The 27,115-nt window shown below is 32.6% G+C and overlaps 1 protein-coding gene and 1 long non-coding RNA gene across 6 annotated transcripts; one reads left to right on the forward strand and one right to left on the reverse strand.

Moving 5' to 3' along the window:
- Window positions 1-4: 4 nt before the first annotated feature.
- On the reverse strand, window positions 5-26,374 carry LOC130672220 (histone demethylase UTY). Of its 4 annotated transcripts, none has more exons than XM_057476636.1 (10): window positions 26,104-26,374; window positions 25,590-25,852; window positions 25,403-25,511; window positions 12,673-12,851; window positions 10,993-11,121; window positions 9,462-9,645; window positions 9,167-9,382; window positions 8,936-9,091; window positions 6,191-8,831; window positions 5-5,472 (listed from the first exon to the last, which is right to left on the reverse strand). In XM_057476636.1, the coding sequence occupies exons 1-10, from the start codon at window positions 26,175-26,177 to the stop codon at window positions 5,254-5,256; spliced, it is 4,170 nt and encodes a 1,389-aa protein (XP_057332619.1). In that variant the 5' UTR covers window positions 26,178-26,374; the 3' UTR covers window positions 5-5,253. The 4 variants fall into 4 exon arrangements, with proteins under 4 accessions (XP_057332619.1, XP_057332620.1, XP_057332618.1 ...); XM_057476637.1 differs by having other exon boundaries at window positions 6,191-8,834; window positions 8,936-9,088; window positions 26,104-26,371; XM_057476635.1 differs by having other exon boundaries at window positions 6,191-8,834; window positions 26,104-26,370.
- On the forward strand, window positions 12,846-16,393 carry LOC130672223 (uncharacterized). 2 transcript variants are annotated; one of them, XR_008990659.1, is made up of 5 exons: window positions 12,846-12,985; window positions 14,468-14,601; window positions 14,670-14,856; window positions 15,646-15,978; window positions 16,077-16,393. It is a non-coding gene; the product is annotated as an uncharacterized LOC130672223 (long non-coding RNA). The 2 variants fall into 2 exon arrangements; XR_008990660.1 differs by having other exon boundaries at window positions 15,675-15,978.
- Window positions 26,375-27,115: the final 741 nt, after the last annotated feature.

Consider the following 27,115-nt stretch of genomic DNA (forward strand, 5'->3'; position numbering starts at 1 on the left):
AAAATAATAATTATCAATAGTTTTTAATAAGAATAGTGATAATGATAGATTAAGATAAACAATAATTTCGCGATTACGTTTTAAATCTTTATCTTATATCTTATTATGGGCTGTACAGAGTTATACAATTATACTATAATAATATATAATCTACCTAATATTTTTCTTTATTTATAAATTGTAATAATAATAATAAATTGCTGTAGGTTGTCGTTAATTGCAAGTATTTAAAAGTGAAAAAACCAGCAGGTATTTTATTTTTATTTTTAACTTTTTCTAGTCGTTCGAAGGCGCTATTTATGTTTTATTTTTTTTGTTTTGTTTATTTCTTCTTGTGATCAAGGCACTGTACATGTGTTTTTATTTATCCTATTAATAACAAATGGTTAATTAAATAAAAAAAACTCAAGCGCCTGACAGTGATCTAACTTATGGTGACGATAATAAACGTTAGCGGTTATTTCTCTCAGTACAGAAAAAATTAATTTTTTTTACGATAACTGATAAGTTATTATTTGTGATATCAAAAAAGAGCGCAGTGCAAGTAAGAGTACAAAAATAATAATCAAGATGTTAACGTCTTCAGTAGAAAAATTACCAATTTATTTTTTAAAAAATTGAATTTAAATTTTTTGGCGCCAAAATTTATTATTATAAATAAAATTATCTAAATGTTGTAAATTCTGACATCTGACAGTTGAAATATTTAAAACTTTTATTTCCTATGGGTAATTTTATTACAAAAAAATACTCTACGTGATCTCTAATGAATTAGTGAAAATCACGTGACAATATTCACTGATTGCCAGTGAAAATTATACCGCTATTTGAATTAGTGACATACTTTTCACTAGTAAACAGTGAATAGTCATAATTTTCACTATTTCAAATTTAAGAGAGTGGTAGCCTTCGCCTTCGGCTCCAGTTAACGCTGAGTACCAAATTCCTCCACTAGAGTGTCGGTTTTTACCCCCACTCTGAAAAGTAGTCTAATCTCATGTCATTGGTTCACATTAACATTAAAAGCCGAAAATTAACGACAATTCCCGAAGGCGAATTATACTCGGGAAAAACTTTCAATTTTTCTATTTTAATTTTCTATGCCTTAAAAAATTCCGAGTCAAATGAAAAAAAATATTGAGGAAAAATTTGACTCTGGCTCTTTAATTTTCTGTAATAAAAATTTTTTAATAAATAAAATTCAAAAATTAAACTACGGGCCAGCTTTGACCTCATTTTTGTCTGGTCGTATTTTCATCCCTTGTCACTCAATACATTTTTTTTTATGCGTCAAAAAATTACTTCTGATCGCTTCCAAAAAATAAAATTTGTAAATTTTCTACTGAAGACGTCAATATTCAAAAACTATTTTTTCTTCAATGTTTTGTTGGACAAAACACATTTATCACAATTTGGCAGTGAATATTATTTGTTTCACATGTTTGTCAATACAAATTTATATCATATATCGTATCATTATTATTATTACTTTTATTATTATTATTATTATTATTTTTGTCTGTTAAATGTTATCAGAGTCTATTAATCAAACTACAGTTTCACTATATTTTTATCCGTATAAATGTGAATTAAATCGAAAATATAATTTTGTTATTAATTATTACTTATTAGTTTCCGTAATTTCATGATAAAAAAAATATCTATCATTTTTTATTATTTTTATTTATTCGCTTATTTGTGCCTCTGCGAAATTTTTTTGTTAATTTCAATTCTAGGTGATCATTATTATTACTACTTATTTTTTTAAATTTTATTAATTAATTTACTTTGTTCTTCAGTAAACTCGATCGCCCACACAATTTACCCGCGAAAATATTTAATCTTTTGTTCATTTTCGTAAAACACTTACTACTTAAAATTTTAAATTTAAATGTTTACAATCATTGGCCTATTGTTTTGTCTCAAAAATATGTTTTTTTTTTTTTTCACAAAGTATCCATTACAGTTATTATTTAAATATATAAAAACATCATTTAGTTATAAATATCTTGCGTTAAATTGCCGTATACTGTAAAAAAATCGGAAATGAATTCAGATTTAATTTAAATTCAAATTCATTCCGTCACTCGGAGTTAGAGAGTATAAAAAAAACTCCAAATACGGAGTAAATAGAAGATTTTTAGCGGAGGAATTTTGGAGTTTTCTTGATTTCATTTAAATTTAAGTTTACTCCGTCACTCAAAGTTACGGAGTTTAAAAAAAAACTCCGACTACAGAGTAAATAGAAGTTTATTTTTTCAGCGAAGTGATTTCGGAGTTCTCTGGATTTAATTTAAATCAAATTTCATTTTGTCACTCTAAGTTACGGAGTTTAAAAAAAAACTCCGAAAATGGAGTAAATAGGAGTTGATTTTTTTAGGTGAATAATTTCAAATTTATTTGAATTTAATTTAAATTCTAATTCTTTCCGTCACTTTGAGTTTCGGAGTTTAAAAAAAACTCCGACTACGGAGTAAATAGGAGTTTTTTTTTCAAAAGAGTGATTTCGGAGTTCTCTAGATTTAATTTAAATCAAATTTCATTTTGTCACTCTAAGTTACGGAGTTTAAAAAAAAAACTCCGAAAATGGAGTAAATAGGAGTTGATTTTTTTAGGTGAATAATTTCAAATTTATTTGAATTTAATTTAAATTTGAATTTTTTCCGTCACTTTGAGTTACGGAGTTTAAAAAAAACCTCCGACTACGGAGTAAATAGGAGTTTTTTTTTAAATGAGTGATTTCGGAGTTCTCCAGATTTTTTTCCATCCGATTCGGAGTTTTAATATTAAAATAAACTCCCCTTCGGAGTAAATTTTACTCCAAGAGGAATTAATAAAAAAATTTCCATTCATCCGCTCCGAATTTACTCCGCAAATTTTTTACAGTATACTACAGTATTGTTTTACAAAAATAGTAGCAATTGTCACAATAGTGTAGTAATAATTAATAATAATAATAAAAATAGTTTAAATAAAAATAAAAACGATACCAAGAAAAATTTTATAAAAAAAAAAAAATTACAAATTTCAATTAATCATTTCCTATTTTTTTTCCTTCACAAAAAACGCTCCCGCGTTATTTCAAAATCCTAAATTATCATTTGTCAATTGATCAATTAAATACAATACAATACAATACAACTAAACAAATTATAAAATTTATCATAATTATTGTTATTATTATTATTATTATTATTTATTTTTTACAATCCATTTATAAATAATTGGCAGAATAAATTTGAAAGTTGCTGCCGATTTATTTTTTATTGAACTGAGATCATTATTGCGTGCAACATTTCATATTAAAATCCCGTGATATTTTTTTTTAATTATTATTATTACTCATTAATAATTATCTTAAATAAATTGTAAATAAAACTATATTCCACTGATTTTAAAAATTACATACACATTTTATCAGTTGCGCGCATTTATCTTCTTATCAACGTTTTAAATTCATTTATTTTCATTCGTTAATTTAATTAATTCATTAATCGAGATACTAAAGTACCGTTATTATTATTATTATTTATATTATAAAATATCAAGTTTTGCGAGAGACGCGTCCTAAGAAAATAGGTATCAATTTATTTAATTAAAATTGTCCTAGAGAAAATTTACAGTTTATTTTATTTATAAAAAAAGAGTCAAGAGATTTAGGCAAAAAAAAATTTAATTGTTACTTATTTATTTATTATAAAAATTGTTATTATTATTTTTTGTCACCCGTTAAAAAGACTCCCTCGAGCTTCTCCTTGAGCAGATTTGCATGCAGTATTGCGGTTTTTTTTTTTTTTTAAAAGATCCTCGATCATTGATAATAAATATAATTCATATCAACTGCATTGAAATTGCGAATTTGAGTGTTTTGTCAATCGAACTGATTATTTTCCCGCGAAATTAATTACTGACTTTCATTTTTAAGAAATCGCATCTTTTTGTTGTAAACCTCTAAATATGTCATTCCCAAATAGCAGACAACTTTGAGATGTTAAAAAAAATTTTTAAAAAGACCACAATTTTGTCTCAAAGCCAAATTTTTTGTAAATAGAAAATTTGTGTTTTTTTTCCCGCCTTAGAAAGTCATCTCAATTGACGTCGTTTAGATGACATCAATTATTTGTTATTAAATTTTTGCCGTTTATGTCAAGTTTTTTAAGCAGATATTTTTTTTATGACATTTCTGATTAATTTGTCAACATTTTGGTGCCTAATCGATAGTAAAAAATCAGCCTCAAAATTGCCATCTTATGGATGTCAGCCAATTGCGCCATTAGATGGCAATTCTGTGTTTAAAAATTAAAAAATAAAAGAGTTAAAAAAAAAAATTTATAAAAATTCATGATTTTTCTAGTGAAATTATTAAAATCTCAAATTTTGAATACAAAATTTTTTGCCGCGCCTATTAAAAATTAGCCGACTCCGACTGACTCCAGACATTAAAACTCTCAGTATCAATGCAGGAAATATAAAAAATATATTCCGTGGCGCGGAATAAAATTCGATCTATAATTCAGATGTCAATTTGACCCTCGTCTGAAATCGTCTTATTTTATCCCTCGCCGCGCAATTTAGTATAAAAAAAAAATGATTAAAAATAATAATTGGCAGTGTAGTCACAGTCATAGTCGTAGTCGTAATTGTAATAATCGTAATTTAAATAAAATCGGTCAATATAATTAATAATAGAAATAATTAACGTGGCAAAGCGTTCATCACTTTTACACTAACGATAAATTTCTTTGTGTTTACTGCTGTATGCGGGTCTTTATAATTTATTTTATAAACTGATATCAATAAGAACACGCCGATTAAATTTTAATATTTAAAAATAATATTATCAATAGTAATAATAATAATATTAATATTAATATTATTTAAAGGCGATTCTTTTTTATATAAATTGATGCTTGGTACTTATTTATCGGATAATTAGGCTAATTATTTGTACAAATAGTTCTAACTAACTTGTATTTATAGTAAAATAAAATAAAATAAAGCAACTACACGTAAGGTTCCACGCTCTCTCACCATACGAGTTCTATCTTTCTTCATTTTTCACAAAGTAACTCTCAGGTACGTGGACGAGGCTTATTACTTTTGTTGACTTACTTATTACTGTTATAGTTATGTATATATATAAATATATATATCTTGAATTTTGGCCAGACAGACAGACATTTAAGTCGTAAAGTAGCTTGCCTACTGCAGTGGTTAAAAGTAATCGAAATATCTGTGCTCGGTGAAGAATCCTCAAGAGGTCTGGGTGGGCTGTGGCGCCGCGATCGCGGATGAAATTGAAGTCGTGTGAAGTGTAAATCCGTTGTACACGTCCATCAAATCACGCATTCTGTACTCCTCGAGGCACACGAATCCTTCGAGTGACGGGGATTGTTTGCGGGCGCAATCCATACAATGAACTACGTGACGTTTTTCTTGTTCTCTTATGAATAAAATATTAAAGACTTCAATCTGTAACATAATTTAATTTATTATTAAATATTATCATGGGGTAAAATGATCATCTTAGTAATGATAAAATATAAATTTTTACGAAAAAACAAGAAAAGTAGAATTTAAAATTTTTTAAATTTTAAATTCCCGCCATTTCTAAATTAATTGAAAAAATTAAACTAAGGTCTGATAATAATTTTCTATTACTTAAAAGATATTATGGCAAATTTTTCAATTAATAATAATGAATAAAAAATGTCATCTGACAGCTAAATTTTGTAAAAATAAATTTTTAAATTTTAAAAATTATGACAGTTTTACTTTATTTTAAACAGAATCAATAAATTTTTTAATTAAAAATTTGTAAGAAAAAACAAAGTAGAATTTAAAATTATTTAAAAAATTAAAAATTCCCGCCATTTCTAAATTAATTGAAAAAATTAAATTAAGGTCTGATAATAATTGTCTATTAATTAAAAGATATCATGGCAAATTTTTTAATTAATAATAATAAATGAAAAATGTAATCTGACAGCTAAATTTTGTAAAAATAAATTTTTAAAATTATGACAGTTTTACTTTATTTTAAACAGAATCAATAAATTTTTTAATTAAAAATTTGTAAGAAAAAACAAAAGTAAAATTTAAAATTATTTAAAAAATTAAAATTTCCCGCCATTTATAAACTAATTGATAAAGTTAACAATTAATATAATAACAATTGATGATAACTCACCTCACACTGGCCGCAATAATGAGACGCTTCGTTCTTTCCCCTGCCATGAAATCTCACTTCAACGCCTTTGTTCTTAACGAATTCTAATATAATACAACAGTGTCTCATTGTTCGTAGCAAACAATTTTTAATAAGCTCGAACAAACGTGGATCAGATACTTTAATATTCCTTGCTAAATTCCACGACAAATGTACCATAGGAACAATAGACTTGAATGACTGGAGTTTGTTCCATTCGTAGCGTTCGATAGCCAGCTGATACTGTCGTGCCGTCAGTGGTCCCACGTTCCAGGCGATGTTGTTACACCAGCCAACAGCCTGGACCCAGTGCACACATCCCGCATTGACCCAGACCAAGTCACCAGGTCGTTGCAAAAATCTGTATACTGGTATATTTTCATCGTACAAGTCTTCGAGCGACGGCCACCAGCTACCATGGAGATAATTTATGTTGTTACGCTCGCAGAGATTGTGAATGACTCCCCAGTAAGCGTCAGGAACTGCAAACCACTCGCAGTCACCCGGTCCAATGTTTATATTTATCGAACAGAAATTATTGTTCTCTTGATGACCGGGTGTCCGGCTGCCAGGAACTTTCATGTACAGCTGGACCGTATTCATACCAAGAATCACGTGTCCAACATGACTGAGCATGTTCCCAGCAGAGACGACTCTAGCGAATGCCGGCAATTTCATCAGCTCCTGCAACTGCGTCTTCCACTTCCTCTCGTCGGACAGATCAACGTTTGTACCGAACCGCAGCATCTTGGAACCCGGTCGTCCAGCCAATCCATAGGAGTTCTTTTTTTTTTTAACCACTCCAGTGCTGTCTTTCGAATCCGAGTCTGACAAATTAGCAGTATGTATACCCTGTGATTTTTCGCGCTCTTCCTTGAGACTTTCTTGGAAACTAGAAGCTTGATACTGCGCGTACTTGGCTATCGTCGTATGACTGCGGTGGCTTATGCAGCCCCAGACTTTCCGCGACATGATGGGGTCCCAATTTTCGTCACTGGTCTGCTGCATCTGGGTCCTCACTTCGATTCCGTGGTCGGGATTTGCCTCGACTAGTGTCTTTGTCGAAAAGAGACCGAGATCAAGCTTAAGTGCAGCCGCCAAGCCACGAATCACAGCAATCGGATGCTTAAGACAAAACTCTTGGAGCTGGGGACTAAACGCATCCTTTTTATTTTCTAAATATACACTTGGAGTTGGGGGCAAAAGCTGTTCTCTGGTGAGTCTCTGGGCCGGAGGATCGGGTGGTGACGGTGGTGGCGAACGGTCTGATAGTATTGAGCAATTTGGCACGCCCTTTAAACCCTGACCCTTGCAAGCTTCGATAATACTCTTCGCGTCCATTTCTATGGAGAATTCCGGATCGACCGGAGATTCCCTCAGACTCTCGAGTTTCAAAACTGGCTCACTATTGCTACTATTACTACTGTTGCTACGAATTGAGTCGATTCTATTATTAACATTAATATTATTACTATTATTATTATTATTATTATTATTACTATTATTGGTACTAGATGTTGCCTCGCACTTAACACTTTCAGCAACCGAATTTATTTCACAGTCCGTGTCCACCTTCTCGACCTTAACTTCCTTTATTCTTTCATTGGTCTCCAAATTCGAGGGGGAGAACGGGCCCGAGCTCAGAGTCCCATTGTTCATAATGGACGGACTGTCCTCCTTGACATCCAAATCCTCGGAGCCAAAGTGCTTGAGCAGGTCTTCGGCCAGGGTTGTCGCAAGATCTTTTTGTGATAACAAAGCATGTAGCTCTTGATCAATTACATTCATATCTTTATTACCACCCGCAGAACTACTTTCGGGATAACTATTTCCCGTCGTTGAAGTTATCTGAGTGTAACCTTGAGTCCCGTATTGATTCGACTGATAGTGATTGTACTGACCAGGATTACGCTGTGAATAACTCGAGTCAGCTGCTGATTTGTACGGCATACCCGGGCTCTGTTGGGTGTTCCCGGTAGCGGCGGTATTGTAGGTAACATTTGAATCCGAAAATCCGGTTTGCAGAGCGACAGTTCCACCCTGCGGTTGCTGTTGTGACATTCCATAGTTCTTAATGACACCTGGCTGTGGCTGCTGCTGCTGGGGCTGCTGTCCTTCTCTGATATTTGTATAACCTGTCGGATATCCGGGTTGCCCGGGTCTTAATCCCCTCTGAGCGGCTTGCTGCTGCTGTGATCTAATTTGCTGCTGGTGCTGCTGCATAAGCCGGTACTGCACTTGCAGTTGCTGCAATACGCCCTGCTGCTGTTGGGTCAGATTTCCCTGATTCTGTTGGAAGAATTGCAGCATTTGAAGCTGTTGAGTTGTCAGGTAAAATGGGGGTGGTCGCTGTTGTTGCTGCTGCGGCTGTTGTTGTTGCTGCTGCTGTTGTTGCTGCTGCTGCTGTTGAGGCGGAACGGCTATTGGCTCATCGCCGGCTTTAAATCTTTTTGTAGTGACAATGTTTGGTCCTTGACCTTGAGGATAAGGGGGTGGGGGTCCTGTAGGTGTCGTCGCACTGTATTTATAACCTGCCTGGCTCGCAGGCTGCTGCTGTTGTCTACTAGACATCTCGGCGCTTATTGGTAAATTCCATGCTTCTTCAATTGACGGCAATGCTCGTCTTCTTTATGGAACAAAAGAAAAAAAAAGGTCCCGTGAAGTTAAAATTTTATATTTTTACAATTGTCGTAAAATATTGCGTAATAAAATTATATTGCTGCTTACTTGGCTGCAACTGATGGCATCGGGGCTTGACTGAGATGACTCTGGAGAAAATTTATGCGCTGATGTAAAGATGGATTCATAGGAACGTTTCCCCCGGATTTAACACCACCCAGTCCGACTAATGCCGTCGAAGGACTTGATAAATTACTATTACTTCTGAAATAATAAATAATTAGTCACATATTTACGGACAGATATTCAATTAAATAGTTTCGTTTATCAGGTAATTACCTCGAAGCGTTGAGATAGCAAGCGAGCGCGTCTTTTGGTTGACTAACAGACTCATATAAAATTCCAAGATTAGTCCAAGCTGCTGAGTGCGTTTTGTCCAATTGTACTGCACATATGTAAGCTTGGAGTGCATCCATAGGCTGGTTCTGCTGCTGATAGAGTACACCTATGCTGCACCACGTGTCTGCATTACCTTCAGTTTTCTCGACAGAATTTCTGGTAAAATAAAAAAATAAATAAATAAGTGAATTTGATTCCTAAGCAAGTAATTAATTAATTATTTATTTAAAAATACCTGTAAGCAACGAAGGCTTCGTGAATTTTGTTAGCAGCTGCTAGACAGCGACCCAGCAGATAAAGGCTCTGTCCACTTTTGGGCTCTGCCTCAATTGATCTCTGCAGAAGCTGGATTGCAAACACATGCTTATGCTGCTTGGGCACACCGAGGATAGAACTGTCAACCACATGGTACATCCATCCTTAAATAATCCACAAAATTTTCAAGAGTTAATTTAACCGGACACAAAATAAAATAAAGTAAATTAAATTATTAGTAGAGCCGATTACTGGGAACCCGAGACAAATTGTCTGAGTAACTGCTAGGATGCTAGAAACTAGATAACTGAGATCCTGAATAGAAATTTCGCAGGTATACGATTTTCAATAGCCACTTTGCCCCACCAATTTATCTTTCGTTAAATCCTCATCTTGGTCTTTACTTCGTCTTATACTTTTCTCCCCCCAAAATTTTGTCTCAAATTACAACCCTCAGTTACCATTGGCGTAGACCCCGTTCACTAATAAAATTTAAACAATTCTTAACTCTCACTACCTATTGTACTTTTCGTATCCTTCACTCACTTAATCCTTAAGTCCTTCACTCGACCGACTCAACTTGATATTATTCTGCCAGTAAATATTAAAAGCTTATTAAATTTAATTACTAATTTTATTTAAATAAATATAATTATTTTGTAATAAAAATAATTTATTATTTTTTTCACTTTTATTATTAAATATATATTTGCATGCATGTATATATATATTATGATGACTTGACGTGCTACAAGTATCTATGGTATGAACTAGGCTAGCTGGCAGCCTGGCATACTAACACCTGGCTTACAGTCCCCTCTTTTTTCCCATTGACAATCTTTGGGGAAGGTTTATAGACCTAGGTTTCCTATTCGGCTGTGCGGGTATGAGACCGCCATTGGGGCTGCTCATAGCATCACGTAGTCCAACAACATTCAGCTTAAATATTTTATTTGCCTGTTAAATTATGGGAAACGACAAAATAAACCAACTACGAGACTAAAATATATAAAAGGGTGAATCAAAAATGAGCGTCCGACTCATGATAATTTTTTCAACTCATTATGCATGTAAATATTTGTACAAATGTATGATAAAAAGTATCCATATAACAATAAAAATATAAATATAAATTTTATCTTCTACTGCGGGCGAGACAAATAATTTTTATCATAAGGGTTATTAATTTAAAAATTTAAAAAACCCGCCTACAATTACCCCCACCATGAGTGCCCCCAGTGGCTTACAGCTCGATCTCACTCTATCTTTTATTCGGTATCCAGAAATCTCTTTCCCTGTTTCATCCCCGACGCAACCGCCCGCTTTCCCCGCGCTTACTCTTCGACCCTTGGAATAAATCAATATACGTGTCTGCCAAGCTCTACACCCGTTCAACCTTCAAGTTGACGACAACCCAAAGTATACTTGATTAAACATTTATATATTATTGCTTACCCATCATCCCCCAAATTTTATTAACAATAAATTAATTAATTAATAATAATAATTACCTAATTGCCGACAAATATCCGATCTTAGATTAAGTGATAGAGCCCTTTCTTTAAGCAAAATTTCGTAATGCTCCTTGGCCAGCCGATATTTACTTTGTACTTCGTACAAGTGGGCAATATGGAATCTGACTGCAATTAAAAAAATATATAATAATTAATATATGTTAATAAATTATGCTGACAGTAAAAGTCATTAGAAAAATTAATTATTTTCAATAAATGAAGTAAATACTGACAGGCAAAAATTTTTAAAAATGCGTGGGAAAAATTTTTAAATTTATGATCCTGAAATTAGCAGACATTTAAAAATTTTTGAATTTTCATTTTTCAATAAATCAATTGCAAAAAAATAATATAAAAATATGCACATGTAGAAAATTTAAAAAACTACAGGTGCAATTTTTTCAAATATTTTTTTTTTTAAGTTTTATCGTCGAAAAAAAAATCCAAAAATTATTAGACGACTGCTAACTTTAGTATCATTTAAATTTTCTTGTGTATATTTTTTAAAAAATTTTATAATGACAATTAACTAGATAATTAAAAATCCGAAATTGACAGATGTCGATTACTTTCAGTGTCATGTAAAAAAAAAAAAATAAATTAGTAAAATAAATAAAATATTTAAAATGCAATGTCACATGTAGAAACATATGACCGAATGTACACGTGAAAAGAAAAATACTTGGGGTCTTCGAACTCTCGAAAAACCGGTACTCGTACCGAACTATAAATGCTTCCTCTTTTCATCTCGTTTTAACTTGTCTCTATCTTTATCATACTTTTACTCATATTTATTTTCATTGCATGTTTGCGATTATTAGATTAAATGAAACCTAATATATAAGTATGCGGTAGCGTTGATTTTATAAATATTTAAAATATATATGTAAATAATTATTGTTGTCATTGCAGTATATTTATAAGATAAACCGGGTCAAGTTTACGAAAGAACAGAAAGTAAAAGAGTCAAGACAACCCCTTGTAATATTAATCGATATTATTTTTATTTTTATTATCAATCGGTTTCGCGTGCTCTATATTGTGACAATCGATTGCTCGCGATTGGAGTAGATGGTTATTTATTGTAAATAAATATGTGAGCATTCTGTTCAAAATTTTATTGGTTTTCGAAGATAATTGTCACGGAAAATTAATAAAATTTTTTAATTTTACACGACTGAATTTTTTCATGAACGAAAAAAAATTACAGCGTAATTTTTATTTAAAAAACGTGACTATTTAAAAATTTATTTGTGTGAAATTAAAATTTTAATTGGATTTTAAATAAAAAAAAAAATAAAAAATAGACTTTTTTTTTTTTAAACTGATTAGTTTTTGAAAATTTTAAGTTAATCAAATATTTTATATGAAATTTTTCAAATTTAAAAATTAATTACAAAAATAATTTTAAATTTAAATTATATGGGTTTGAAAATTAATCGACTTGTAGACAATAAAAAAAAAATTATTTAAATAAAACTCTTGTGATTAAAATTTTTTATGACATTTATCACTTTGAGTTTAAAAAATAAGTTTATTTATATTTCATATTTCCCGGCAATTTGAACTTGTTAATAATTTCAAGTAATTTGTGTTAAATTCCAAGAAAAATTTTTAAGTGTAAAAAAAATATATGAATTTAAATTTACACATAAATATATAATTAAATATACGTACTTTCAAGTTTGGTGTATGATGCTGGTGTACTAGCATCAATAAGTGCAAGTGTCAGGTGTTTGAGTGAAGCATCAAAATCGGAGAGGACCTTGTGCGAAAGACCGAGCCGAACATGAACTTCACAGGCACGCGGAAAACTTGGATCCACCCATAAAACCTTCTGCAGCGATTTCACAGCCCTGGAATAAACAAAATTATATATATATATTTATTAATTCAAGTAAAATAATATGGTAATATATGCAGGTATTACAAGTGCGCCCTTTTAAATTTTAAATACAACAATTAAGTAATCGCATGAGTGATCTCAAAGGTAAAAGATTTTAAAAATTATGAATATACATAAACTGATATACAGTAATGACGAGAGATAACGTAGGGGAGAACTCGGTGTTAATGAAATGTATATATATATGTGAATGCGAGTGTTCTTTTCCTGTTTTTATTTTATCCCAATCTCAATGCATTCATTAACTATGTATATATATTTTTAAACCCTTTTCATTCATTAGAATTTTACTACAACCCAATTTGACAGCTAAATTTTTTTTTTCACCATAATCCTGAGAATTGTGAATGTAACAGATAAGAAATTTAAAATAAATAAGTAATGAAATTTTAAAAAATGCGCGTACTGGTTTTTCAATTATCTAAGTATGCATTTTTCAATTTTCATTCTTCTTACATTTTAATTATTTATTCCGAAATTAAAACAATTTCTGTCATAAATTCACACTCGTTAATCTTAAAAGCAGACAATTAACAATTTTTGGATTTTTGTCAACAAATAAATCACAAAAAAACTAAAAATGCACATGTAGAAAATTAAAAAAACTTTAGGTGCAATTTTTCAAAATGTTTTTTATAATTTATCATATAGAAAAAAATCCAAAAATTATTTGATGTCGGCTAACTTCAGTGACAAAATATGAATAAGTATATGATGCTGAAAAAATTTATTTACTTTCGATAGCAAACAAAATAAATACTGGCAGTCAAAATTTAAAAAATGCATTTCAAGAATTTTCAAAAATTTTACTGTGTCTATTTTTCCAAAAATTTTCTAATGACAATTAACTTGTTAATTAGAAACAAAAAAATTTTCAAATGTCGGCAACTTCCAGCATCACAAAAATAAAAATATTTCCATCAATTGTCTACTTTTATTTAATGTTTAAATTTTTCTGATGCTCAGTAGAAAGAGTTATATATATATATATATATATATATATATATATATAAATGTATAAAGAAAAAGCCAACGGGAAAATATTACGCCATCACAACTGTTGCAGTACTTTCGTAACGCTTGTTGCATTGTCGTGGACAAGAAATCGCCATTCTCTTCCGTTTCTCTTTCATAAACAAGTCCTTCAGCTATTTTTTGTAATCATAAAACAATATCGGCATAATACTGAACATTTATCATTATCATTATCATTATTATTATAACAAGTATTGTTGTTATTATCATTACTATTTCTATTTCTATTACTATTTCCATCATAAAACATATATCCCATTGAAAGTAATTACATAAATATATGTAAATTATAATAATCGTGTAATGACAGATGTCTCTTGATAATTGCGCAGGTGTTTTTTTGTGGAAAACCCAACGGATTAAAATCCATTGGCATAATTATTTAAAATAATATTTAAAAATTAAACAAACGTATGTGTTTTTGCACCTGTATGAGCTTCAATAGACTCGCTCATGTGCAAATTCAATGTGAAATAAAACATAAAAAATAAAAAACAATAATAAAGAACATTTTCTTTTTTTTTTGACGAGCTTGCGCACGCGTTGGTAGTGGTCGCGTGCCCATTGCACCTGCCTGTCCACCATCGTCTTAGTTCCTGCAGCGCCACTCTTTTTCTCAACTTTTATTTTTTTTACCATTGCCAAGAAAGAGAATATATAAGAGAGTAAGTCGAATGAGGTCTCGTATAGGCAAGGTATACATATAAATATATATATATATTTTTATTTCAAGCAAGACATTGGGTGTAAGACAGGATGTGGGCAGCTGTTTGCCAGCTGGACTATATGATACATCTACAACCTATAGCACAAACTGCAATATATTCCTTTTTATTTTTTTTTACATACATTATTATTATTATTATTATCATACGCAGCAACTCCTTAACAAATCAATCGTCGTTCCGGTGAACCGACAGGTAAAAATACTTAATAAGGGCATTCTCAGGCACCCCTTCCCCCGCCCACAGTGGAAAAAATTCAATGAACGAACTGTCATAACCGTACTCAAATTTTGTCAATTAATTTAAAAAAAATTAAAGCATTGATTGGAAACTGGACTACAGTTACAATTGTCGCTGAGATGTAGATTTGAAAATAAATTACTTAGAGTTGGTTAATTTGGAGCCAAATTTATTTACTAAAGTTCTACTTCTTATTGATAAAAATCATAAGTAGTTTTTTTCAAAATTATAATTAATAAAATTATACTAGTGTTTTGATACTTGAAAGTCATTGAGGCCATTCTTAGATACACCCCTCCCCCCCACTTTTAAAAATTTTTCAATGAAGCAGAACTGTCATAACTGATTTAAAAAAAATTACTCAAAATTTGGAGTAAAACGAAATTTGGTAAAGAAATTTGAGCCTAAAAAATTTACAAATTCGAATCATGAAGATTTTACTGAAATTTATTTACCAAATTTCGTTCTACTCCTTATTGATAACAATTCCGTCATTTTTTAAAAATCTGTCTCGGGAAATTTGTTCTTTTATCAATTAACGCTTCATTTTTTTTTACAATTAATTAATAAAATTTAAATACAACTACAGTTGCCATTAAATATTTTAAAAAAGTGGCGGGTACTGTCTGAGAATGCCCTTAAGACTCTTTTAAAATTATCTTCCTCAGTATGTTACTAAATTATTATATTTTTTCAACAAACATGGCCCCAGCTTTGTGTACGCCGACATCCGGAAATAAAAAGATAAAATAATAATAATAAAGTGTATATAGATATAGGAGAGATCAAGACACCTGGTATGCTCTCCCGAATTTCCTGTGGCTTTCGGTTCTCTTGAAACATGCGCTTTTACATCCGCTAAAAAATTCATTCATTTAAATGTCTTGTACTTCAACAAAAAAAAATAATACTCATTCAATGAAAGATGTACGTAAAGAAAAGCATTACATTTATTGTCTTGGAGTTTAAATAGACTGAAAAATACTTTAAACAAGATAAGAGTGTTTCAAAAAGTAAAATGTGTTTATTGAAGAGGATAAAAAATAAAACTATCAAGATTATTCGTCAATTTGAGATGTGAGTACGAACAAATACGAGCTTAGTGCTCCGTACAATTTGGGGTCTGGACAAAAAACATTTTTTTTACTTTTTTATTTTATATTCTTCCCTTGTAGATCTTTCATGGACGCAGCATTAAAGTATATAATAGAATATAAAATATATACAGCAAGTAAATACACGGCTATGCGTCACGTGCACACATGAAACTTTCAAAGAGCAATAGGGTCGTTCAATTGTTCGGTCTAATGCTGTAGGTTTCTATTGCTGATGGATTCGTCGTCTGAGGCTCTGAATTGCGTGGGGTAAATTTTTCATTGGTTAAAACTTTCAATACCCAATAGCCCCGTATGTTATTTTACTCTGCCTCGACTAGACTCTGAACTCTACTCCGTCTCAAGTGAAATTTATATTTAAATAATTTTTTTTTACGGGCTCGCGTTGTGCCGCGACTTTTGTAGGATGGGACAGTTGTTAATAATTAAAATATATAAAAAATATACTCGTGATTTTATTAGTAAATAATTAAACGTACCAGCAAAGTTGTAACATGCGACCGTACTCGGCATGTAAACCTGACACGCGTTAGCTCCTCTTTCTATATATATACATACATATAAATGTACATAGTGAACCCTCGCTATATGATACTGATCAATAATAGCAGTTGCACCCCCGACTAAACAATTTACGTGGTTATTGCAGTTCTAACAACTGTACGTACGACTGTCCAAGTTTTGTTGAATAAAAAAAACTGCGTTTATTTTTTCAGCATTTAATTTTTTTGTGAATAAAAAAATTTCAAAAATTTTTTCGGAGTTAATTAGAAGATGGTAGAGCGTGAGGACATTAAAGACCGGAAAGAAACAAAATGCAACAATAGCGTGAGTTTCCGGTGAAACGCGTGCTTGACTCACGCACGTATGAAAATGCATCGAATTTAAATTCGGCGGTCTGTCGGGTGGCCATGTAGGCCATAAATAAAATAATCTGAAAAAATAATAATAATAAATGATAATGAAAAAAAAAAAAAAAAAACAAAAAAAAAATTACATATTACAAAGAACGAGACGAAGGTCTCGGCGATTAAAGTATACAATGTGTAGTGTGAGTGAATAATTTGGTAGTGTGTGAGTATATAGGATTGAATTTTGGCCCACCGACAAACTCGCTAGAGCTGGCTGAGCGAACTTGCGGGTTCACCGCAAGGAACACACAAAGCCAAGAGTTTAGTCGAGAGCTGAGAGTCGTATCGAGGATGAGGAGAAGATAGAAGAGGAGAAGGTTGTGACGTTGCTGCATAGAGGGCTGTTGAACTTTCAGGGTCACAGTCACTAACTATGGACCCACAAAATACCGATACTGAAATCCGCTCCAATACTTTCTCTTAAACTTTTGTTTGAACAAACTGTCAGTACAGAACAGAGCTTTAATCTCCTCCAGTCCCCGTGGCCGTTGATTAATTAAATCATAAATTTAATTTTCTTGTTCCTTTTCTCAAGACTTATCTCGCTCATCATTAATTTGGGTCTCAAGAGTCTAGACTTTTGTGGATCAACACAAAACAGATGTTTTAAATACATGAAAGAGTGTACATGTCATCAGTATCTTATCTTGTGTATCAAAAAAGCGATAGGATACGGGACGATACGTAACTGTAACTGATAACCAGTACGTATGTAAACACTCGAATGCACGATATCAGCTTTGCAAAACACAAGGGAATAGAACCGACAGAAACGATTATTATTTTCGAGAGTGAACGAGATGAGAATTTGATCTCGCGAACAGGTTTTTTACACCAACCAGCTCTCCCATTGGATTTAATTCTGGGCACGTCGAGGCTCGCCCCTGGCGACAGCGCCTCGTCCTAGACAAGGGCAAGGAAAAATAAAAAACGTACGTAATAAAAAGCTTGAGGCTATGCGGGAATAAAAGGTGAACCAACCAACCAGAAACAGAAGCAGAAGCAAAAGCAGAAGCACCATGAGCCTTTTGTGCATCGATATCCTCGACTCAAGTACTCTTTATGTACTTGTTTTGTTAAATATACAGGAAGTTTCCCAGGTTAGCTATTGAATGGCCCAAAAAAAGTATACATGCACGCACGTATACATTAAGTACACATGTGATATTTATATATAAGGACAGCATGAATTTTAAATACAAATAAGATTGCATTGCGTTACCACTAGCTGACCTATCTGTTGTATATTTATGTGCAATTAGTGTTTAGTTTAGTTAAATCCTGACATAAACGTGGCTGGGTTGGTATTGCGCACACGTGACCTCGTTTCTCAGCTGCTTACTCGCTCGTGGTATCGCGGTGGCAAACTCTTGTCAGTACAACTCAAGTACTATCGTCATACCGTCATTATCCGCCAGTTTCTCAGATCCAGAGGAGTTCCTTTGAACAAATCCTACTGCCATGCAGTAGTACAACTTGTCAGCCATTATTACATATGCGTAATTATCTATCGGTATCGATGTTTCACATATGAATGTGGATAGACATAAATGTATGTCTATGTGTATTTCCACATTTGTCATTCATTTATTTATCAAGTCGAATCCACAAAGGCGGGCACGCATACCCCAGTGCAATTAGTCATGTCGTGAGCCTATCACGACGTATTCGCGCGACTTGTTGCATTGACCCACTGCGATATATGCCGTAACGGTTTCTCCATCATCGTGTAGGCCACTACATCACGATACATGTTTTATTACTATCAGCAACAACGCACACATTTAAATCCATACTTTAAATCACCAAAAAATCCGGAGTTCATTCGGAGTAAGTGTAGATTTTATTTAAATTTCAATTCCCTCCGTTTACTGCAAGTCTGGAGTTTAAAAAAAAATTACTCCGCATACGGAGTAATTAAGAATTGTGTTTTTTTTCAGGGGAGAGACTTCCGAACCAGAGTTTTAGTATGAAAATAAAAGAGTTTTCCTTTGGAGTGAATTTCACTCGAGGGGAATTCGCGTTCTTAAAAATTTTTACGGTTCATTATCATCAATTACCGCCATTTTGTTAATTAATTAATTACCGATGTTCCTCATGGACGTTCCATTTAGCACACGATCTAAATTATCATTCAGAGTTTGTAAAAAAAAAAACATGTAAATAATTATTATAATTACATACAATAACAACAACAATTACTATTTAAAGCCGTTACTCAACTCCAAGGTAATTATGTAATAATAATGACAATAAAAAGATGAGACTCACCATTTAAATGTCTCAGCGATACGACTGGTGATTGGAATTTAAATCTCAACCCTATCGAGTGTAGCCAGCAGTCTTAGCTCTTGTGTAACACTCGTTTCTCTACTATTATATTCATACATATATATATAAATAATAAATATACCGTGTATATAAACATACAGCACGTTTAGATGACCATCCACTAGTGGTAATATCACACTTGATTACACTGCACTGCTGCTGTGCTCCGGCTTCAAGGTGAAGCTCTTAAAAACTTAAATAAGATAAAACGTAATCGCTCTGAATTAAGATTATTTATTTTACATACGGCAGCGCACTGGTTATTTTATTTATTAAAATTTTTTTTATTTACTCAAGTAAACTCCGATATGATTGGATATTTAATTTAAATAATTTATAATTACGATAAATAATCTGCGCAAGTGAGTTTGTTTTGACAACCCGCGCATTAATAATAAACACAGACTTATCAGGAAATGAGTTATTTTAAAATGTGTAATTTATTTATGCAGCACATCAACAATTAAAATCCAAGGATTTTTTTTATTTCATATATATTTATATATGTATATGCATATACTGTTATGTTGAGTATAAAAATGTGTCAAACTTGATTTAAATCACGGCAGTAAATGAACACAAGTATTATCGGTTTTATTTATTTATAAATAATTATTATTATTAATTATTATTATTATTATTTGTATGATAGTGATAGTAATTAACAGTAAATTTACGTACGTAAATTGATAAATAAATTTTATTTATAAACTAATGGCAGTGAGAGAGCGAGAGACCCGAGTCTTTAAAGAATCTCGCGCGACTGGCGGCCGCTGACGCGTGAGCTGGCGTTCAACACAGAGCCAGAGCACAGTTGAGCACCAGGACACCGCGCAGGACGCCAGTGTTGCCAGTAGTATGAGAGGGGGTGGCGGAAAAACGGTGGGGTAAGGAGTAGTACCATAATACTGAACCGAACCAAGAACCCGTGGATCGGAGTTTAGTTATAGTAGCAGTAGATGTAGTAGTAGTAGTAGTAGTAGTAGTAGTAGTAGAAGTATAGTAGTAGAATGGTGTAGAGTTTAGTGGAAGTGATGAAGAAGGAGGAAGAGCAGAGGTGAAGAAGGAAGAGGGGAACTCAGCAGAACGGAGCGATAGGGATAGGAGACGAGACGAAACGAGTAGACGGAACGGGTGCGACCAGTGGAAGCAAAAGAGAACTGCGGCCTATGCCCAGCACGTCGGATAAAATTTTGTCTAGAGTTTTGTTCGGCGATAGAATATAATAGATGACATATTATATGTATGACTACACATGTATGAGTAAAAGGGACAGTAGAGCTCGGATATGTGTGGGTACAGAGCACGTATGACGTACAATTAAATGCAATGCACATCCACCGTCCGCATTTACTCCATACAGTTTTCAGCCAGCGGCATATGTAGAGATAGAAAAACACGCATGCGCAATGCCCTTGTTTCTAGCCGTGGCGATGTTGTCTTCCTTCCTCTTGCTGTCACTAACACACCTACTGTACTGGTATGGGCTCATACGCTATTTACCATCCTGTCTTGTTACACCTAACCGTCGTATCGCAAGCCACCGCCCGATGCATCGTCGACGGTCGTTGTCACGAGAACTCACGGAATTTACACTAAAACAACAACTCAAATAACTACTATACTCATAACGTATAACTTTACTCATTTCCATTGTCTTGTTCCTATGATTCAGACCGTACCCCACACCTATTTACTTTAACAGTTAATTTACAGGCATTATTGTTAATTAGCGGCTCCAGTTTGCTAATTAAACATAACGCGCTTTGTTCTGGTCACACAGTATTTTATATTTAAATCCTCCCGCCAGCTTGCATTGCTGATAAGTAAAAGCCGAAGCGCAGCATTGATCATCCAAGTCATTGACTTTTACTTGATCAATAGTCTTTTTAGGTGCTGACTAATTTCGGAGCAGTACAGCATCTAGATGTTGAATCCATGTACATCTTTCTGGTGGTGGTGGTTCTGTTGCGCAGCAAACCGCCGACCACAGAGACATTTAAATCCCTCTACATTCTTACGAAACAGGACAACAATATACTCACATATATGGATATGTATATACATATGTATGTGATAAATTCTTTAGTTGGTATATATATAAATAGAAGTTTATTAATAAAATGAAAGACACGTTCTAGTGGTGAAACTACCCGGCTAATGAAAATGAAACCCTGAACAAGTGCAAAGTATACTTGCCATGGACGTGGAAATGATGATGATGACGACGGTGATGATGGAGATAGAGAAGAGAGGAGAGGAGAGACACGAACAAGTGTAAACATGAGCATTCTGTATAAGTGTACAGTGTATAGGCATCACGACTACGCGGTGTATTGAACTCTGAACGTCAGGTCATTGAACCCGCAATACGTATACACGACAGAGCACAGCACCGCACTACAGTGCAGACTCAGCTCTCGACTCCTCGTATTCTCATCGCATAATGTTGTTGTCTCCTTCCTTTTCCTCATATCACAGTCTCTCTTACTTGCATTTAGTTATCTTACCGCGACGTGCGTCGGGACGCTTAAGTGACGTCACGTAATGATGACTACGACTGGTTATATGTCATGTCGTACTCTCGGGATCGCCCACGTTACCTTCAACTCTACTATACGTATCTTAAACTTATCCGCTATGCAGTGACGTCACACTAGAGAAAATTCGCGGATACAGGCACACACTTTATGCCAACGAAACCCCCACACTCTCATTCCAAGGTGGAGTAAATGGATCCAGGTGACAGCAACCTCTGATATAATTTTATCAAACAATTTACAACGACCGCACAATTATCAACTTCTCTTTGTACTGTAACTCTATTACATCATGTAGCGTAATTGCAATTGTAATTACGATTTAATTACAACCGCTAACTCGATAGACGGGACAGCGGGTACTCCGAAGCTGCCCAGACAAATTCACCAGAATTTAAATATACGAGAAGACATGTAACATTGAATAAAGGCGTATAAAGGTCGGGATAGTATAGAGTTTATTGACTCTCAATTTCCGCACACCGACTGACCATGACCTCGACAAACAATATATGTACATATATATGTATAATATATATATCTTTAGATAATCATTTAAAAAGTATCTCGCGCTTTGGAATTTAATCTGCTAATCACTTTCTAAATAAATTCGCTCCAAAAGAAAGTGAAATTGAATAATCGAAAGTAACAGCCGACTGTTCTAGTTGCGTCTGCGTTAAATTTTTTAACTTCCCGCTAAGAAAATTGTAAATTTTCAAAAATTCGGGAAGTTATTGGTTTCGGTCCGATTTACGAAAATCGAATTTCCATTAGATGTCGACGTTTCGAGGTCCTAGGAAGCTATCCTGACTAATTTCACGATGATGTCCGAGTGTATGTATGTGTGTACGTACGTACGTACGTACGTACGTACGTACGTACGTATGTACGTACGTATGTATGTATGTAAATATTCATAACTCTTGAACGGATGAACCGATTTTGATCGTTGAGGTGTCATTCGACGCGGCTTGTTAATGTCTTGAGGCCGTAGAAATTTGAACTTAATCGGTAGGGTGCGTTCAGAGATATTTCAAAAATAAAATTTTTTCAAAAATGTTTTATTTGGATAACTTCCAATTTGCTCGATGGATTGATTCCAAAATCTAATCAGCTCTAAAACTCTATAAGCCGCGTCGAATGCCACCTCAACCATCAAAATCGGTTCATTCGTTCAAGAGAAACCGTTGACGAAAGAATTCAAAAAAAAATTTTTCCTTGGTTTTTTTGAAATTTCTCAAAAACGGCTGAGTAAATCAATTTCAAAATTCGACCAGCTTTAGAACTTGATAAAACGCGTCGATTGCCACCTCAACCATCAAAATCGGTTGATTCGTTCGCGAGATATCGTGGAAGAAAGAAATGCTAAAAAATGGTTTTTTACAAAACAATGGCATACAAAAGTATTTGCGAGCTCGAAGAGCTCGAAAATATATTCACAATAATGTTTTCGAGCTCAGCGAGCTCGAAAACAGCGGGAAGTTTTGGGGCTGGCCCGCAGGGTCAACTGACAGACCGATTTTTTATAGATGTAATGACACATGTGTGTTATTAATAATACAATAAACATGTGTGTAATAAAAAAAACTTAATGTAGGTCAAAGAATATTGATCGGCAAATGTAGGTCACAAAACACTCTTATGCGATGACGTATTACAGCGCTCGACATTACGTCGACTTCATTATTATTATTATTATTATTATTACTATTACTATTTTTTTCAGTTGAGTAACATCAGATGCTGACGTTCAATTCATCTGAGTTCGCGATAAGTGATTGCGCTGAATAGAAGACTTGAGTATTGGAGTAAAAATGTAAATTTTTTTGTTGCCATGTAATTTTTTATGGTTCGGCGGGTGGATTTTCTGAAGCGAGATATTTTAGGTCAGAATGATCGTAGGGTGTCGCAAAAAGATCTCGACTCGAAAGTTAGAATTAAACCCAAGAGAGTTTGCAAGAGGATCGATCGGGGCTAAGGTTCACTCGCTTACTCTTTAGCCCTCTCGCTCGCGCTCCCTCGGCACGAACGCCGTGTACGTGACCTACCACGCTCGAGTCATGGCGAAAGATCCACAGTAAATGCTTCCTTTTCTCATCCCTTCCGTTTGTTTAGTCTCTTTCACACGCTATTATGCAATTATTTAATCATTATTACTGATTTTAATGACATGCTTGCAACATATTTAGCGCGCCAATTTTTTTAAATATTCAATGGTTTGTTTAAATCTTTCAGCGGTGATTTTTAATTCTATTTACGTACATCAGTTCGCTGTATAAATATATATATAAAAAGAATGAAAAAATACGAGGGACCAGGAGCTAAAACATATGAAACAGAATGAGAATGAGAAGCCGAGGCTAAAGAAAGAATGAATAATTTAAAAACCCAAAGATCATTGACTGGAGTTTTTTAAAATTACTGCAGTCTTTTTTTAGAATTAAATGTACTCATGATTAATAAAAATAGAGTAATTGTTTTAGTTATCGGGTGATTAAATTCTTAGAAAAGGGGGTTATCTTTATGAGTCTAATTGCTTTTCTATTACGGTCGCGTAATATTTCCGTCGAGTAAATCGATTGTCAGGTCATTCATTCGATTACTTTGGTTGTCATGCGGCCATGCAGCGGCGACTATTTTGCACGTACGCCAGGCCAGAATCAACATCTCCGAAACTGCCGACATCTAGCGGTTGAGTTCTTGACCAAAAATATATGTTATTTTAATTTTGAAAATTTTTGTTATTTACTCGTAGTTGGAAAGTTGTCTTTCTTATCGGCATCAACACAACTTTCTATCACTTGGTGTTTTTTTGCACATCAGTTTCGGAGTAAAATTATAATTTTTAAAAATTACCATCAATTTTACTTATATTTTTTTAGTGATTTGTTATTGAGTCAAAACATTTATACTAAAAAAATGTATTTTTATGGAACTGAGAATTTTAATTTTGGCGGAAAAAAATCATATATTTTATAATTCAATAAATTAAAGAAAAAAATTAAAATTTAAATTTAAATTTAAAAAATTATTTGAAACCTGATAAATTAATTGGCAATTACCTGACTTATGATACTTTTTAAATATCACTGACATACAATTGTCACAAGTAACAATTAGTTACCCTAATAACAAAGTTTACTTTACAAAAGTTTCCTTGAATTTTTCGTCAAATCTCCGTCAACTTCGGGCTTTTCCATTTTTGGCGACAATTTGTATACAACTTGCTATACAATTTGCCGAAAATTTATTGCCCGAATTAGAATGCAAATTCACTTTAAAGTTGTACAAAAATTGTCGTCAAAAACGGAAAAGCCCAAAGTTGATGGACATTTGACGAAAAACTGAAGGAAACTTTTATTAGAATTTTTTCTAATAACAAAAGTTACTTCTAAATTGAGGAAAATTGAACCGCAAATTTTTCTTTATAACTTTTGTTGTTAAATTGTCAGCAAATTTCGGTAACTCCAATTGTCAAATTATTGTCAATTTCAAGCTAAAGTGGCTATTAGGGAACATTTAATACGGACGCACTTGAATTGTATAAACTTACACTCAAAGAACTGTTAAAAAATTAAATAAATGTTCAAAAGAAAGGACTCACCATTGGTAGGCATTAAAATGATAATAACAAAGTCCTTGGCCAAAAAGAAAACACGCGTCCTTCCAATAATCAATTTTTAAATTAAAAAACTTCTGATACGCCGACATCGCTGCAATTAAAAACAATATTACCATCAATTGATTCATTAATTAATTAAATAAATAATTAAAAAATCATTAAAAATTACCTTTGCTGTAATCTTCCAGCAGCAAATGAAAGTGTCCCAACTTGCAATAAGTTTTGGGATCTATACTGATCCCTTTATCCTCATCCTCGAATTTATCTTGAAAATTGTCATCTTCGAGGCTGTCTAATTTCCTCCTGCGTTTTTTAGTTTTCTCAGCTTGGGCCTGTATCAGCATCTTCTCCAGATATTTAATAGCTTTAACAACCAGTGCTTTTTTCTTAGCATGCTCCGGTAGGTTCAACTTCAAAAGACCAAACTGCCGGCTGAAATTAATGCCAATTATTAATAAATTAATTAATTAACTAATTAACAATAATAATTAATAATAAACAATAGGAGTCTTGTAGATTTTGTGTTAAAAAAAATAAAACGGCCAATTGTTGGGTGGGAAAAGGGGTCAGGAGGTTAGACGGGAAAAGTGGACCAAAATAAAAAAAGTAAAGGAGTAAAGTTTTTTTTTTTTTTTTACCCATGCAAATATGATGTATGCTAGCAAGTATTTAAAATAAATTACCTGTCTAACTCTGATAGAATTTGTAATTCTTGGTGAGTTAGATTAATATCTATTATTTCTTGAGCCATTTTCATAATTATTCACAACACATAAACAATTAGTAACCAAAAAATAATGAAAGTATAAAATAAATAACAGTGTTTACAATATCATTATTATCATTATTTTTTTCAACATAAATATTGCACAAAAAAACCAAAATATTATAAAAATAAACCATTAAAATAATTTACTATAAATTTATAAAAACTCCACTGATTTATTATTTTTACAATAAAATCATTTTAAAATACACATATGTATAAATATACATATATACAATTACAATATACTACTCTCGGTGCATTACATACACTGATTTTCTCTTTTCCCCCCTCTTTATCTTTCTCATATTTTATTTTTACTCCGCTTGTATATTTTCCTGCCCAACGACACTCTGACTCCCAGGGGGCGCCACCGGCTGGAGAAAGTATAGACGAACGATCGAGACGACATCTAGGATTTGTTCTGGTGGTAAAATTAGTCTTGGCCAATTAAAAGCCGTGTTTTTCTTGACGGCCAATCATCTGTCATATTTAAAATTTGACGTTTCTTGGAAATGGGAATCGAAAAGTTTGAATTTTATGGATGAGTGAATTGACAGGTGGGAATTTTTTAAATTTTTGAATAAATAAATAGTGTAAAGGGAATCAAAATTCAAAAATACATATTTAGAGAACAGAACAATCAGTACGTGCATTTTTTTAAATTTTGTTATTTGAATTAATTTGTATATTTATTTTGAATTTATAAATTATTGTCTCATATCTGCTACACTCACTCATATTTTATGATGTTGAAGTTTTAGTTGACAATAAACAATTTTCGGATTTTTTTTCAACAATTCAATTAAAAAAAAAAAAAAAAATACACATGTAGAAAATTTAAAAAACTATAAGTTCATTTTTTTGAATTTTTTTTTTTTATCGTTTTGAATAAATTCCAAATTCCAAAAATATTAGTGGTCCTGAAG

This window comes from Microplitis mediator, chromosome 7 (genome assembly GCF_029852145.1).
Source record: "Microplitis mediator isolate UGA2020A chromosome 7, iyMicMedi2.1, whole genome shotgun sequence".
Lineage (NCBI taxonomy): Eukaryota > Metazoa > Arthropoda > Insecta > Hymenoptera > Braconidae > Microplitis > Microplitis mediator.